General features: G+C 42.0%; 1 protein-coding gene across 11 annotated transcripts in view; it reads left to right on the top strand.

The window, feature by feature from the left end:
* Positions 1 to 15316, top strand: part of ARHGAP26 (Rho GTPase activating protein 26) — a 211261-nt gene that overhangs the window by 90379 nt on the left and 105566 nt on the right. For all 11 annotated transcript variants that reach the window (XM_082213473.1, XM_082213467.1, XM_082213470.1 and 8 more), the window contains one exon: positions 10778 to 10814. In XM_082213473.1, the coding sequence (XP_082069599.1) occupies positions 10778 to 10814 (37 nt within the window). The remainder of the gene's footprint in view (positions 1 to 10777; positions 10815 to 15316) is intronic.

Genomic DNA, 15316 nt, shown 5'->3' with positions numbered 1-15316 from the left:
GATATAATATTGACAGAATGGAAAACTATTTTTTCCTGTCATAAATAAACATTAATATTATGACTATGGCTGCTGCTACAGCTGATTGATTTTAGTCCCACAGTATTCCCAGTCCTTACCCAGACATATTGGATTGGACCAAAGGAAGCAAGAATGATGATATGAACTCAAAATACAATGCAGTATGGCAGATCAAAAGTTTACCTCAGCCAGGGTATTAGTTTGGCTGTTACACAGAGTAATTTTCACTTGAAACAAAGAGCTGATCCCACACATCCAATGTGAAGTTCACATCCATCAAGACAACATGTTTCCCAATAGTCTGAAGTTCCCAGATCTCAGCCTGGCTTTTCCTTTCTTTATGTGCTAACTTGGAGCATTCCTTCGGGTTTCAAGAGAGAACAAAAATGGCTAGAGGGGGGCATGATAGCACTTTATAAAACTATGCACACTGTGGAGAAAGAGGATCAATATATTTTTGTCTCTCTTTCTCACAGTATTACTTATTTTATTTATATCCTTCCCTAATGTTACTTCCAATACTGGCCCTTGTGGTTACTCAATGACATTAATTGACTGGAGATTCAGGTCAGACAAGAGAGAGGAGTTCAAAATTGCACGCAATTAATTTCTGGAAGTTGCTGCCCCAAGATGTAGTGATGGCTACCAGTGCATATAGCTTTAAAAGGGGATTAGGTAAATTCGTAGAGGATAAGGCCATCAGTGGCTTTTAGTCATTATGGCTATATTTAATCTCCAGGATCAGAGGCAGTATGTCAGTGAATACCTGTTGCTGGTGTCCTCTTGAACTGCTTGTCAGCTTCTTTCTCATGCCCACCCCGCGTGCATAAACCTTTTAAATCTTGGTCTTCCCTTCTGACATTCTCCTTTTGGAACTTGCTAGCTTTGCATGGGTTGCTTTTGGCAAAGTCTCTAGTGAACGGTTCTTGTGTCTGGGCAAGTGAGACAGCGCTCACAGCACACACCATCATTATTAATTGCTGTCCTTCTGTGATTTGTCATTGTTCTTTCCTCTCTATTCTCTTCCAAACACTTTGGCTTTGGAGTTTGTTTTTGTAAGAGGTAAAGGAAGAAGCTTTTGTAGATTTACATCATCTTGTATGAAGTTGGTGAGCTTTTTCCTGTTGGAACTAATCTGCCTTTTTTTAATTAGTTGCTCCCTCCCTTCCTCCCTCCAACTGGAATTTCTGTTCCTTTTCATGGTATTTTCTCTCACCCACTTTAAAACACACACACACACACACACACACACAGAGAGAGAGAGAGAGAGAGAGAGAGAGAGAGAGACCATAGTCATTCCAGTTCAGTGCTCCAAATCACTGTTTTCCCTCCTCTCTATTGTTGTGGTTTTTCTTCCCTTTCTGTTTGTTTAATTTAGCTTGTCTGGCCCAAACAACCCACTGAACTTTGCCTGAACTTCAGATTCAGCCTGCACAGGTGCTTCTGCTTGCTTATAGGCTGATTAGATCTGGAACACCTTATTTGCTGACAGTGCAAATATAAACAGCATTGTGTGTTGGGTTTGCATTTTGACAGCTCTGCTGGAAAAGGAGGTCACAATGATGGGTACCTCATTCTGTGCATGGTAAATTAGTAAACAACATCTGGCTCTGCCATCTGATTCCTCCCCTCCCCTGTATTTCATTTGCCTCTCATAATCGGGCTGCACTGAAATTGTAGGAAAATAGAAGATGTGGTAATTGGCACCAACTTTGGATGGCTTTAAAAGGAGCCTAGACAAATTCTTGGAGAATCAGGCTATCAATGGCTATTGGCCACGATGGCTGTGCGCTACCTCCATATCGGCAGTGGTATGCCTCCCAATGCCAGTTTCTAGGAATCACACGTGGGAAGAGTGTTGCTGCCCTCAGGTCCTCCTTGTGGGCTTCCCAGAGGCACCTGGTTAGCAGCTTTGAGAACACAATGTTGGACTAAATGGGCCGTTGGCTTTATCCAGTGGGGCTCTTATGTCAATTGCCTTGAAACACACACACACACACACACACACACACACACACACACACACACGGTGTTTCATTCGTTCATTAATTTTTTTCCTTTCTTTTAAATTTAAGCCGTATGTCATTAATATTTCCCACTTGAACCTGCCGCAGAGAAACAAATGCATGCTTTCCTCATCCAATTGCTTTAGAATATACAGATGTTCACTGTTCATCCCCACCCTACCCCACTGTCTGACACAATTTCAGGTAATGTGCAAGGAGAAGTGCATTAAGACAAATTGAGCTCATTTATTCTTACCTGCTGGTAGCTTTGGAATTTCTGTGCTGCCTCAGGGTTCAATCCCTTGGCACAGCTTGCAAGATAACATAAAGCACTACAATAAATATAATATCTAACGGTTAGAAAAGAAATCCCTTAAAACATAAAAGCAGACAGCTTCACATTAAAACAAGCATTTTCCTATAAGCACCAAAGTCATGGTAAACTTCCAAAAAGTTTTTTGGTTTTTTTAAGCTGACCTACTGAACTTCTATGCAAAAGGACTTTATTTAACTGTAAGGTTTCCATGCCCTAAAAATGCTTGCAGCCAGCCAGTTCTGGCTGTGGAAACACCAAGTACAGTGATACAGTGACACAGAATTCTTGGAAGTTTTCACACATGCATCAAGAAATTCACTGGATGATGGATACACCTTCATTCTTTCTGTCTAGGGTTCCCTACTCATGATAGTTTGCATTGACCATGCACATGTTTTCCAACAGATCTACTTACCAATGTGCACTAGGTTCTCCCCATTTGGAGTGGCACATAACTCAGACCTGTGCACAGAGGAAAAACTGCACCTACGTTTCCCCCAGTGGTACAGATGATGAAAGATGAAGCTAATGCAGCGTACTGAAATTCTTTGCATTTGTTATCTGTTTCAGATGCTGCTCCATGTGAGGTTTTTACTGGAATAACTGTCTGCTTTCATTTTGTAGCCAAGGTCAATTTATCTTAAGATGCTTTCTTGAATACTGGTGGGGGTGCTTTTGCAGCTAATGGCGTGTGGCTTTTGATCCCTAACTTAGTAATAACGTCTCATTTTTTTAAAGGGAAGGGTGGAGTCAGACTTGGAAGGAAACCTTAGCACAACTCTGAAGTTCTTGTGGGATGACGAATAAGCAGAAGAGAGCACTGTCTGTATTATCTAGGGAGTCAACAATGCACCGTGTGTCTTATTTCTGGCCTGTCTCCAGATACTAAGTTGATGACTGAATAAGAATAAAGAGAACTATTTTCCTTTATTATGCTACCCTTGCCATGCATTCGAACAGGCACCAACTTCCCAAAAAGATATTTAAATGGTTCTGCCTTATATATTTTGTTTAAAAATAACCATTGAGATTTCTGATGAAAATATAGAACTGTACAGTTGAATTAGGGAAAGGGGGGCCATGCTCAACGTTATTTCCTGGCCTCTCCTCCTTCGTGTGTTCATTTCATTTGGCTGCTCAATGCACATAGGCTCTCTCCACTTCAGATGTGGCGTCTGAGTTTAGAGGTCCTTTGCAATGGCCTGAACCTGGTTCCAGCCTGGTCCCCAACCTGATGCTGTTGTATGTTGCCACCATCATACATTACCGCTAACACCCATCACTCACCTGCCCCTGGACCGGATATGTTTCCTAGGTCAGTGGTGGTATCTGCTGCCGCCACCACTTTTGAATCAGATTTTCTGGTGCTTGACTTTGATCCATGGTGGCTGCTTGCCATTTTAGATTACCTCAAATGCAACACCCAAGCTTGACATCTGGTTGAGGATGTTTGCATTATGGGTAACCAGACAATGTGGGTTATACTGAAGCCAAAGTGAAACATAGGAGTAAAATCTAGATGTGCTAAACTGCTTTCTTATTTGGATTTCTGCAGGTGATTACAGGACTGAGCAGATATTTCTCGGACAATCCCACATTAAAATCAGTTTGCTTTCCAAGCTCCCTACGTTAGAATTGGTGCCGTGTTTTGTTTTTCCCCTTGGTGTGGGTGTGGCTGATATTAGGGTGGGAGTTGTGACTGGACTTCTCTGGAAATAGGAGGCTTTCTTTCTGGTAATAGATGCTTCTGGCTCAGAAAACTCTTTTGTTGGGGCTACAAAATTAAGCTGCCAAATAGCAGAGGCTGGCCTTGGTGGTGGTGGTGGGAGACGGAGAGAGTGGCCTGGAACATATAAACTTGGCCCTCAGACAAGACAAAAACAGAGCTGATAAGATGAAGCCAGCAGTTTAGGAATGATTTCACCAAGGTTGCCAGGTGTCTTGTATTCAGAAAAGGAGAGTTGCTATTTTGGACTTGCACCTTCACTGCTCTGTGTTGTGCCAGCATCCTTCTGCTGGGCTGCCATCCAAGGTTGGCTGCCTTTTTCTGACAGAGTGCCAAGTCTGTCTGGGTGTCAGATATAAAAATCAACCCTCTGATAGTGAGGATTTGCTCATGGGCTGACTTCAGTGTTATTTATTTATTTATTTGTGCTGCCAAAGGCAAAGCGCTCTTCCATCTCCATGTAAACAAAACATTTCCAATGATTATCTCCACAGAGTTTCCATTCCTTAAAATAATGCCACAATATGCCAGCAATGGAACTTGTAATGTAAGTCTGTGGCCAAACATTGAGCAACTACCTGATTTATATCCTGATAAATATACCATTGCCTTCATAGTCTAGAAAACTATTTGGCCTATAAAGATCAGATCACTTGCCGCCGCACTGGTATAAAATGTACTTGTTTCCAGTGTATAAACTTGTTAAAGGAATTCCCACCTTGTGCTATTTAACAATGCCGTCTATCTATTTATGCATGCCTTGCTCATCCTAACCTGGTTGAGGATTTATTTGAAAGAAGAAAAGGGAAGAGTAGTAAAATTAGTAATGGGCTCAGTTTTAGACCTGTTAGATGATTGATACAACCCCCCAAAAAAGATGCCTGTTTCTCAGCTCAGTCAGTTAAACATGCTAGAAAAGCAACATTCCTATAAAAACGCTTTGGGTAGGAGCCAAGTTGGTCTTCTGTCACCATCATCAGAGAGAGAAAGCACTAAATAATTCATTGTAGTATGTTACTCTCTTAAAACCCTTTTTGTCTTCCAAGTTTTTTTAGATGCTGTTCTAAATGCAATTTCTATCCATCTTGCTCTATTCCTTAGAGAGATACCAGAGAACACTTTCAGGGCTAGCTGTACTGGCAGTGGAGTGGAGTGGGGAAATGCTCCCTGCAAAGTCTCCTGAAAGATTTGCATTTCTCACCTGCAATGTGAGAGACAAAACTTTGCAGACAGACCCTGTACTTACTACCTCTCCCATCCCCTACCTGGTACCGTCCAAATGTTTTAGACTACAACTCCCATGAGCTCCAGCCAGCATGGCAGCAAAGCTGTATGGGAAAACAGGATCAAGCTTTTCAGGGAAGAACTCCACAGAGCCTCTTCGTGGGAAATGGCTAGAATTTCTTTTTAATAGCCTCTTGTGTTTTGGATAAATATTCAGTCACTTCCCTGCCCCCCCCAAAAAAGTGGGTTTTGCCATGGGGGGGGGGGCAGCTGCGAATCCCCAGAACAGCACATGGGGGAAGGAAAGGGGAGATTATTCTATCTGGCTAGCTGAAATGCTTGCTTTGACAGAAATATTGCTGTGCCTCCCTAAATAATACCCTGATGCCACCTTCAACACTGCCATTATAGCCAGTCTTAAATGTATCTTATATAGTTTTAGCGGGGTGGAATTGACTAACAACACACACAGGAAACACCTGAGAAGGCTGGGGAGCCATGTGGACTGGACCTTCTGCCCCACTAGCTATGCCTTCTGCTGGCCATACATTTGCTGACCATGAGAAGAGACCACCCTGTGCAGATAGTTGCCGCTTGTTCCACACAAATGGAGATCTTGGTCAGGTGGAGTAGCTGTGTGTAAGAGCACTGGTATGTGTGGAGGGCACCTTCTCATGGTCACTGATTGTGTGGCTGGGGGAAGGAGGGAACGGCTGGTGAATGCACTGGTGGCAGAAAGCTGGGGGTATCCCTGCCCACACCCACATGTAACTTTAATATGTAAAAGACATTGTGTCCTGTCCCCTCCCTGCTTGTGTCACAGTCTTCATCTCTGCCCACTTCCTTCCAGCACACACCTAATATTGGCAAAGCAGCATACCAGTGGCAAGATCCAAATGGCCCACTGCAACACATGTAGAAAGGATGCATGTGCGGAATAGCCCTGCCCTACGGACACTTACTAATGTATGCATTTGGGTTCCTCTTCATGAGAGGGGAGCCAGATTAGACCTGTCCAATTTGTGAACCCCACTCTTCATAGGCAATGGCAGGATGTATACATGGATGGCATCAACCAGCATGGGTCCACGATGCTCCTTACACATTCTTTCATCATGTTCAGAGGATGGGGGGGGGCGTTGTGTGACCTCTCTTTTATTCCCTCACTTTCATAGACAGCTATCCTTTGCTTTTTTGAACAGAAGTCATAGTGTGACTGTGGGTTGTCTTCCCCTGTCTGTTGCTGGTGGTGCAGCCTGTAAGCAAGGGTCCTGTAAACCCATGAAAAATAGAGGATCAATCCATTGGTCCTTAAGAACATCAGTCAGCCCCTTCAGGGTGACACGTAGACTAAAGCTGCCTGTTTTCTATCGATTGGGAAGAGGACATTCTATATATAGACCAACCATCTTCTCTTTCAGGCACATGCAATTGTGGCAAACATCAACATAGGGTCAGCTTGCAAGTTCACAAAGGCTTTTGCAGTTCATAGCCGGAAATAGAAGTATCGTCTCACTTTCTGTTTTCTGCTTCATTAGCTGGGATACATTAATTGGAGCGGAAGTGTGTCTCTTGTATAGCAGATTGGAGCTGTTGGTAGATTTGTGAACTAAAGGACAATTGATGTTAAACTCTGGTATTTCGTAAATAATGATTGTTTCTTCCAGGAACACTTCGTTTCTTCCTATTAGCTCTTGTTTTCCACTTTGCTTTTCAATTTTGAGTCTTACTCACCACCACCACAGCTCCCTTAGAGAGTATGTAAGGGTCCTAGAAATTAGTTCATGCAAGGTAGAAAAGCTAGAGGAAGTTTTGCGTCACTTTATTTTATCTGAAATGAAATGAACAAAGCTAGGATTCCCTGCTTCCTCTGGAAGCATCCGTAAAACAAAGCTGAGATGTGGACCTGATTGGTGCCTCAGTGGCAGACCATTGTAGGCCCTGAACTTCCAATCAATCAATAATTCTGTTTAATTCTTTGCTAGTTTTGACAGGGTTCATATAATAGATGTTTAAATGACCAAACTATGTAAAGTTTGCTAATAGTCAGGTGTGAATGATGAATAGGAGCTAACTGATTGGACGCTGTGCCTCTGCATTTTGAAGATGGCACCCTTGAGCTAGTCAGGGGCACAGGAATTAAAATGGGGAAAGAGATCTGGGAGCTTTTTGAACTGGAGCTCAGCTGGACTGTGGAGCAGCTTGTGGCGGAATGAGAGGAAGGAGTTGCTGTCTTTTGGAATCTGAGGCAGGACCAGCTTCTGCTATGTTCTGCTGGTATGTTTGTAAATAAAACAAATATTACAGAGACTCACTAAGTCTCCAGTGTGCTCTCTTCCAAAGAAAACTAAACTCTGTAGTGCTATTCTTGGACTTCTCACCGCTTGGGTTGATGGAGAATGCTTAACAATATAAATGTTATGCCTTGGAAGAAAATGCTTTTGCTGACAGCAGCCTTTTCTATTTCCTACTGTGTCATTCCACCAGCTTTCCAAAGCTGAACAAGTAATTTCTTTCTGCCTTCTTTGAAAAGGAATCTGTAGTCTTTTTTTGTACTGCATTATGATTATTCAAAGCTAAATATTTTGCTAGTGTTCTGAGATTGGGCTTCAAAGGCAGAATAGATATCTTTTGTCTGAGTATATTTCTCATTTCGAAAAGGTTAGTTGACAGTAGAAATAGTCCCATATCTAGTTATTAAAAGTTAAATTTTACCACATATTCCAACTGTATATAATTTCAAACTTCATGAAGTACTAAAAGCTAAAAATCTGGAAATGCAAATCTTACATTCTTTTTAACACACATGCATACACAGATATTAAAAAGGTTATATTAAAAATACTTAACCTTTTTGGTTTTGCTCATATGTACAATAAAAGGGAAAATGTAACCAAAAAGAACAGAACAGTATGAACTCTGCTCTCCCCAAGTGCAACAAATAGCTAATATTATTTTTGTGAGAACTTGTGTTAAGCTGTATGATGGACATCTGCCCACAGGCTGTGCTAGCTGGGGGGAATGGGAATTGGAGTTCTTCTACATCCTTGGTATAAATGTTCTTGATGTGTAATAGCTGACTTGTAAAAGCACAATCTGATTTAATAAGTCGTTTGAGCAAGTTTGTAGAAGTTAGAAAATAGGACTCCAGAAAAACCATTGTCCAGACCAATGGTCCATCTAGCTTAGTATTGTCAGTGCTACTCTGACTGGCAATGATCAGTGTCAGCCCTGCCATGAGGCAGCTGCCTCAGGTGGCAAATTTAGAGGGGTGGAAAGTGTCTGGAAAAGTATGCCCTGTGGTCTGCCCTGCAACCCCTAGCTAGCTTGCTGCCCTAGCATTGCTGGCACACCAATGAGGTGAGCAGAAAGCATCGGTGGCACATCTTGCCTCAAACTTCAGAAGGTCTTGAGCTATGACTCTTCCTGTTTGCGGGGAAGAAATTAACCTATACTACACTCGTTGTCTGCAAACATTATTTCCCTAGCCTTGTCTCTTATCTCTGAGTCAGTTGGGAGACTGGTTTAGGACAGGTCAGTTTTCTTTTGAACCTTTTAGATGGTGAGGGATGGTAAAAGTAAACAATGAGCAAATAAGAAGTCCAAAAATATCTAAACACTGTCCTCAAGGCAGGGAGGTGCAGATTTTCCCTCTCTTAGTTTTGCCATGGGTTCAGAGGAAAACATGTGAGGGAGACAGATCTTTGGTGTGTGTGCTGTGAATTCATGTTTTCACGTCTGTAGAACTGTGAGTGTGAATGATTGTCTGTATTCGTGATGGTAGAGTTGAGAGCTGATAATCTTGTTAGGGCTTTGGATAGTCCTGGCCACATATTGAATGTATCCATACTTGTAATTTTTTTATTCTCTGCAGTAATCTGGCAGTTTTGCTTTAGACTTATTAACACCATGCTACAATTTTATCGGGCAGAATACAGAGCTAGGTTCCTGTAACCAATGAGAGCAATTAACCAGCAAAAATAGCTTAACCATTGGCAAAGTTAACAACTGGGGTGGCATTCTTGCTTTGCAAAAGTGCATTTGTGATGGAGAAATGTTGTAACTTGAAAAACACTGCTGTTCACTCTGAGAGGCAGCTGAACTTTTATGGGTCTTGTGGTTTCTTTAGTGCTCTGAGCCATAAAATGTGATTGTGGTCGAAATGGCCACATCAAACAGTTCAGATGGGAAAGATGGCTTTCAGGGTGCTGCATGTGGTCTAGTGGCACTTGCCATGTGCTCCTAGTTTCATTAGGAATGATGCTTCCCAAGGGACCTACTTTATTCATGTTTTTTGGAAACTTGCGGCACCTGAAAATATAACTGCAATTGCACACTTAGAATTCTTAGAACAAAAGCAATTAGCCTTACATTTATTTTTCACCAAAGGCTAGTTCCTGTGATTACTTCCTGGGCTTAGATTCTGTCTTGGGTGATTCAGTTTTTTCCTCTCATCCATATTTAGAGAGGGCTGTTGAAGTCTCTGGAGTGTCCCAACTCATGCCCATGTACTAGTTTAACAAGCCACTGCAAACACTTTGAAATAGTATTTTTCCTACTGGTTTGCTGTGTCCAGCATCTTCATAGGCAACTGCTGTGGCTCAAAAAAGGGAAAGTCCTTATTCACTTAATGAGCCAGATGCTAAATAATTTCTTCTAGTATCCAGTCTGTTCATTTCATTATGTAGTTATGGTAAGTAAGCCCTAAATCAGCAGCCTCTTTGAGGATCCCCTGTTAAAGATTGTCCCCCTAATCAATATGGAAAAAGTGCATTGTTCACAATCTCATCCTATACTATACTGCATCCACCAAACCACTTTTCACCACTTTTCCTAATAGCTGCAGGTTTTGTTTTATGTAAACAATGTGGATTGTTTATGTTAATTCATCACTACGGTTGCCATTTAATGATGTTTTGTTGTAAAGTGGTATAAGACCCCCCCCATTTTAATCTCTCTATATTTCTTGTCTAAAAGGGACGCGGGTGGCGCTGTGGGTTAAAGCCTCAGCGCCTAGGGCTTGCCGATCGAAAGGTCGGCAGTTCGAATCCCCGCGGCGGGGTGCGCTCCCGCTGCTCGGTCCCAGCGCCTGCCAACCTAGCAGTTCGAAAGCACCCCCGGGTGCAAGTAGATAAATAGGGACCGCTTACTGGCGGGAAGGTAAACGGCGTTTCCGTGTGCTGCACTGGCTCGCCAGATGCAGCTTTGTCACGCTGGCCACGTGACCCGGAAGTGTCTCCGGACAGCGCTGGCCCCCGGCCTCTTGAGTGAGATGGGCGCACAAACGCCAGAGTCTGTCAAGACTGGCCCGTTCGGGCAGGGGTACCTTTACCTTTTAAATGGGAGATAACAATCCATGCTTCTGGTTGCAAGACTTTTCTAGGCATGCTGCATAGGCGATTTTATGATGAGTGGTATTATATTAGGGTATATCTAGGGTACAAATATTGCAAAAGTTTAAATGCTTTCTTCTTTACTTTCTAGGTCTATAACTCGAACAAAGACAGCCAAAGTGAAGGCAGTAAGTAGCTTATTTTTCATCCAAGACTGTGTGTTTGAGGAAGTGGTTTGTAGAACTGCATCCCTGTCTCTTATAACCCAGTAGGTGGCTCTCCAAGTAGTAAAAGCAACAAGTGATTATATTGCTTTAGTCATCAGACAGATTTTGGCCATCACATTGGTTGAAACTTTAAAAGTTCTAATCATTTAGCAGTTTTTTTTAAAGCAATACAAAAACGGTAAAAGGTGACAATTATTGTGCGGCTCATAACATACTGAAATGCTTTAAATATCAAACCAAAGAGCAATACGGTTTAAGATGTTGTGAGGCACTGTGAGTACTGGATGGAGCCCAAGAGCTGCAGAGTCATTCTGGAGCTGGCTCTGTGGCAAATTCTTTGTTTCCTTTGGCAAGTTACTTAACGGCCTTTTGTCTCGGTGTACACAAACCCAGGCGCAGAAGTTTTGCAGAAGGGAAGCAAGAAGGAGAACTAAAAGAATTTCTGAATCTCAGTTCCTTGTTTTACCTTCCTTAAACGATAATTAATAGAAATTTAGTATTTTGTGCTTAAAAGGAGTTGGTCTAAACCTCCAGCCAGCCCCAGGATTTTAGTCAAGCAGATGAACTGTTGGGATGAAAGACTCTTTTGTACACTGAAGTAGCGCTATTTAAATATTTTCATCCTTTGACTCCAAGTGGTTGGACAAAGCAAAGGGCCTGGAGCACTTTTGCTGGCTGTCCCAAGCCTCTTCCCACTGCTGTCCAAAATCCAGCATGTTTCTAAGCAGCCCAGCCTGCTTGCAAATGTCTGCTTGGCTCAGTGTCTCTCTCTCTCTGCCTTCCCCCACCCTGCATTACTATGTGCAATGATGCTGCAGCAAAGCTCTTGTTTATCCTACAAGTGAATTACAAAGTCGTTTTGGGTTTTTATTCCTATATATGTATGTGTTCAGCTTTGGGATATTTGATGAGTGATGGTCCTCTTTTTAAATATGAAGTTCAGGAATATTTGGAAAGACCAACAAGAGGGGGAGTCCTCTTGTCTTTTTTTTTTTTTTTTTTAAGAGGCAGGCGGCATCCAGTCAAAAGCCTTGTGAGATCATCTTTCCTTTTCTTCCTAAGGGATCCCGACTGGTGGTGTGTCTATTTATAAACAGAATGTTGCCCCCAGTAAATTTGAGAGGCGGCATAACTCCTTCAGCTGTTAGGTCACTCTGGCTGGCGGAACACTATACAGTAGCTCAGCTTCCCTTCTTATCTGCTATTGATAAATTTAAAATCCACACTTTCCTCCCCTAGATTTCTTCACTCCTCCTCAGCACAAGATTTACATACCTGTCATCTCTTTAATAGAACCAGGGAGTGATACAAGATGCTGCAATTAGAGGGAATTACACCTTTGTAGGCTGTGAGATTCTGTCAACTTAGTCTTCCCGTCCCCTCCTCCCTCCAAGTGATCTATTCACTGCCGCTTGTATTGACTAAGAAAGCTGAATTAGATATAATAGAGGGATTTGATATGAAACATATTACCAACGGATTTTCTTTAAAAAATAAGAAGAATGTAGCAGCATTGTGATTTCTTTCACTACGTAGAGATCTGCTGCTGTCATAAGTATATAAACACATAGAAAGTGCCATGCTTGGCATTTATGTCACATAAAACACCCCCCCACCACTCAAAAAGGCTCACAGAGTAACTTAAAAAACAAGGTGGTCCTTGTTCTCAGCCTTACAATCTAAAAGACATGCTACACAAGGAAAAGGACTGGCAAGGAAGGAGGAAAAGCAAACTCAGGCACCAGGTTCTAAAGTTACAGGGTTTTTTTAAATAAGGACCAGCTAAGAGGAACAAGTCAGCTAGCCTGATGTAATGGCTGCCTCTAGGCGACAGTTTAAGGAGGCCCAAAGGCTGTGGAAATGGAATAGTCTTGCTTAATCTCTGTTATACAGTAGTATATTTTTTGATAAGGCAGTTTAGGGACTAGCTTCCCCATAATGTCTGCCTAGTCACCATGTCACACAATATAAGATTTATCCTGAATCTGAAATGACTTTTTATCTAAGGTCTGGGCTTGGAATATCCTGAGGCAGACCAACTAGGTATCATAACACACCTCTGAAGGCCAAGCATTGTGGAGTTCTCCACAACTCAAATATTTATTTAAATAATGTGTTTTTGCCCTTGGTGAGAAGAGGATGGACTTCTCAGGAAATGCAAAATTTGTTTTAATTAAGATGTGGTATTCTTGCCAGTTGGCCCCTATTCATTCATAAGAGATGGATTTATGATGAAATAATAGGTGTTGTCTGCATCAGACAAGAAACTGATTCCAAAATTAATTAGGGCATTTGCAAACTGTTGCTTGCACTGGCTTGCTCCATAAGGGCATTCCCTGATTTAGCACAATGATGCGGTCATTGCTCAGAGCAAAGTCAAATCACAAACACAGTTCTGGAGCACGTGCAGGCTTCCAGTTGTCCTGAGCTACTTGCTAGCAACATGGGTCCCAAAATGAAGCCATCCTTACCATCTGATGCTTAGCTAATGTATTTTTTACCCTGTATTCCTGCACCAACAGTGCAAACATATAGAATGGACCACAGTTGCCTGTGTTAAGTTCTGAAGCCCCAGTGTAATTGGAATGTTCAGAAGCTGCAGCAGAACTGGTTTTTAGCCTTAAACTTGATGCGTGTCTGTATTGCTGCATCCACATTAACACACAGGCAATGTATTCTTGTCATCATGGAGGGAATAAAGCACTGGTTATATTTCCTGTTGGCTCAGATATTTTTCTGTGCAGTAGAAAAGTTCAAGGCTTTTACACTGTGTCAGTGATAGACAGATTCAAACAATAACTTGTTGTCTCATAATGCTTGCATAACGTTTTTAGTGGTCGTTCTCTTTCAAATTCTCCAAAGATTATTAAGCTTCTAAAGGGGCAAAAACTGGACAAAAAAGTGGTTCTTCTGCAGAGGAACCACTTTTGATTCCACAACCTTTGGTTTACTGAATCATACCTTTTGATGCAATGGCATCATCCTATGCTGTTTAGTGCCTCAGTTTCTCAGTTGCAAACCATTAAATGGCCGATTAAGTTGCTTTTTTAGAAGCTCCTGGCAAAAAAATGCAAACTGGATACAACTGTTCCAATTAGGGTTTTTGACACAGAGAAGCTATAGTCCTAAGTGCATAAATATCATAAGTAATAAAAACAGAGGTACTTGTGAAATGTTTATTAATATAGTTTAATGAAAAATAGATTAGCTAAGCATCAGAGCTCTTGCTAGTATTAATTTGTACATTGCCACAGTTAATGTCTCCTAAATTTTGTTTGTTTAAACACTGTCAGGCTTGCTCACCCACTTCCTGTCAGTACAACACTACCACGACTCATTTATTGAGATAAAAAAAATTCCTTCCAGTAGCACCTTAAAGACCAACTAAGTTAGTTCTTGGTATGAGCTTTCGTGTGCATGCACACTGGTGATTGATCTATCTCTTTCTAAAGTGCTGTAAAGTATTTATGCAACATCAAAACAGTCTTAGCTCTGAACATATTATGTGCTAAAATGAACCTAGATGACTTAAACTCTATTGAAATAAAAACTGGATGCTGGGCCCTTATATATGTTATGCAAATGTTTAAAATGTAAGGTGTTCTTTTAACTTTATAAATCTCCTTATCATAGCCGTAGAAAGGGGTCAAGAATTCCAAAGGGTATATTGGAGCCTTGGAAATCTTGTCCAGCCACCTTCTTTCTCTTCTCTTCTCTCACACCATTCCCACTAGTCTTTCATTATCTATTAACTGTCAGGTTACTTGTGTTCGGGGATGGTGCAAGATGTGCAGCTGCCTGAGGCAGAGCTATTGTTGCTCCATTCACTGCTCTCAAACACTGGCATTCTCACTCCCCTTTTATTGTTGCTTTTGCTGTTGCCTTAGTAGCAATTGAACGCTGAGGCTCTCCAAGGCTGTCGCAGCAGTGCTTTGCTCTGACAAAAAGTCCTAGTGAATGTAGGGTTCTTCCAGAGTGAGATATTCAGGGTGAGGTGGCAGCAGGTACTCATTAGACTGTTTACTACTATTAAAATGTAAGCTCTATTTGCTATGGCAGAGCAGCAGTGGTGCAAGTAATCTACGGGGCCACCTCACCTGAGATGCCTCTTAGCAAATCCTGGGTGATCCACTGCTACCAGAGAGCCTAGTAGGAGTGCCACTGACTACTTTACCGCAACAGTAAGGAGTAACAGCACTCCTAGAATAATAAATGGCATCAAGCAGGCAGGCCTAGAGAAGATATTCAAATCTGCTGCCTGACACAGAGGTCTTGGTGTGGCTAACAGGTGGACTGGTCCTGCTTGTGAATGCATAAGAGTGAAAGGAGTTCCTATTCTTCATTGGCTTATACTAGGGATCTTTCTGGACTGGAACAGCAACCAGCCAGATGCCTCTAGAAGCTCATTAACATGGCACGCCAGTGATTTCAGTCAAAGTTACTCATTTCTCCTCAGCATCCCC

Source organism: Podarcis vaucheri (assembly GCF_965113315.1).
Source record: "Podarcis vaucheri genome assembly, chromosome: 2".
NCBI classification, from domain to species: domain Eukaryota; kingdom Metazoa; phylum Chordata; class Lepidosauria; order Squamata; family Lacertidae; genus Podarcis; species Podarcis vaucheri.
Note: the sequence above shows the minus strand (reverse complement) of the source record. Positions and strands in the feature narration are given on the sequence as shown.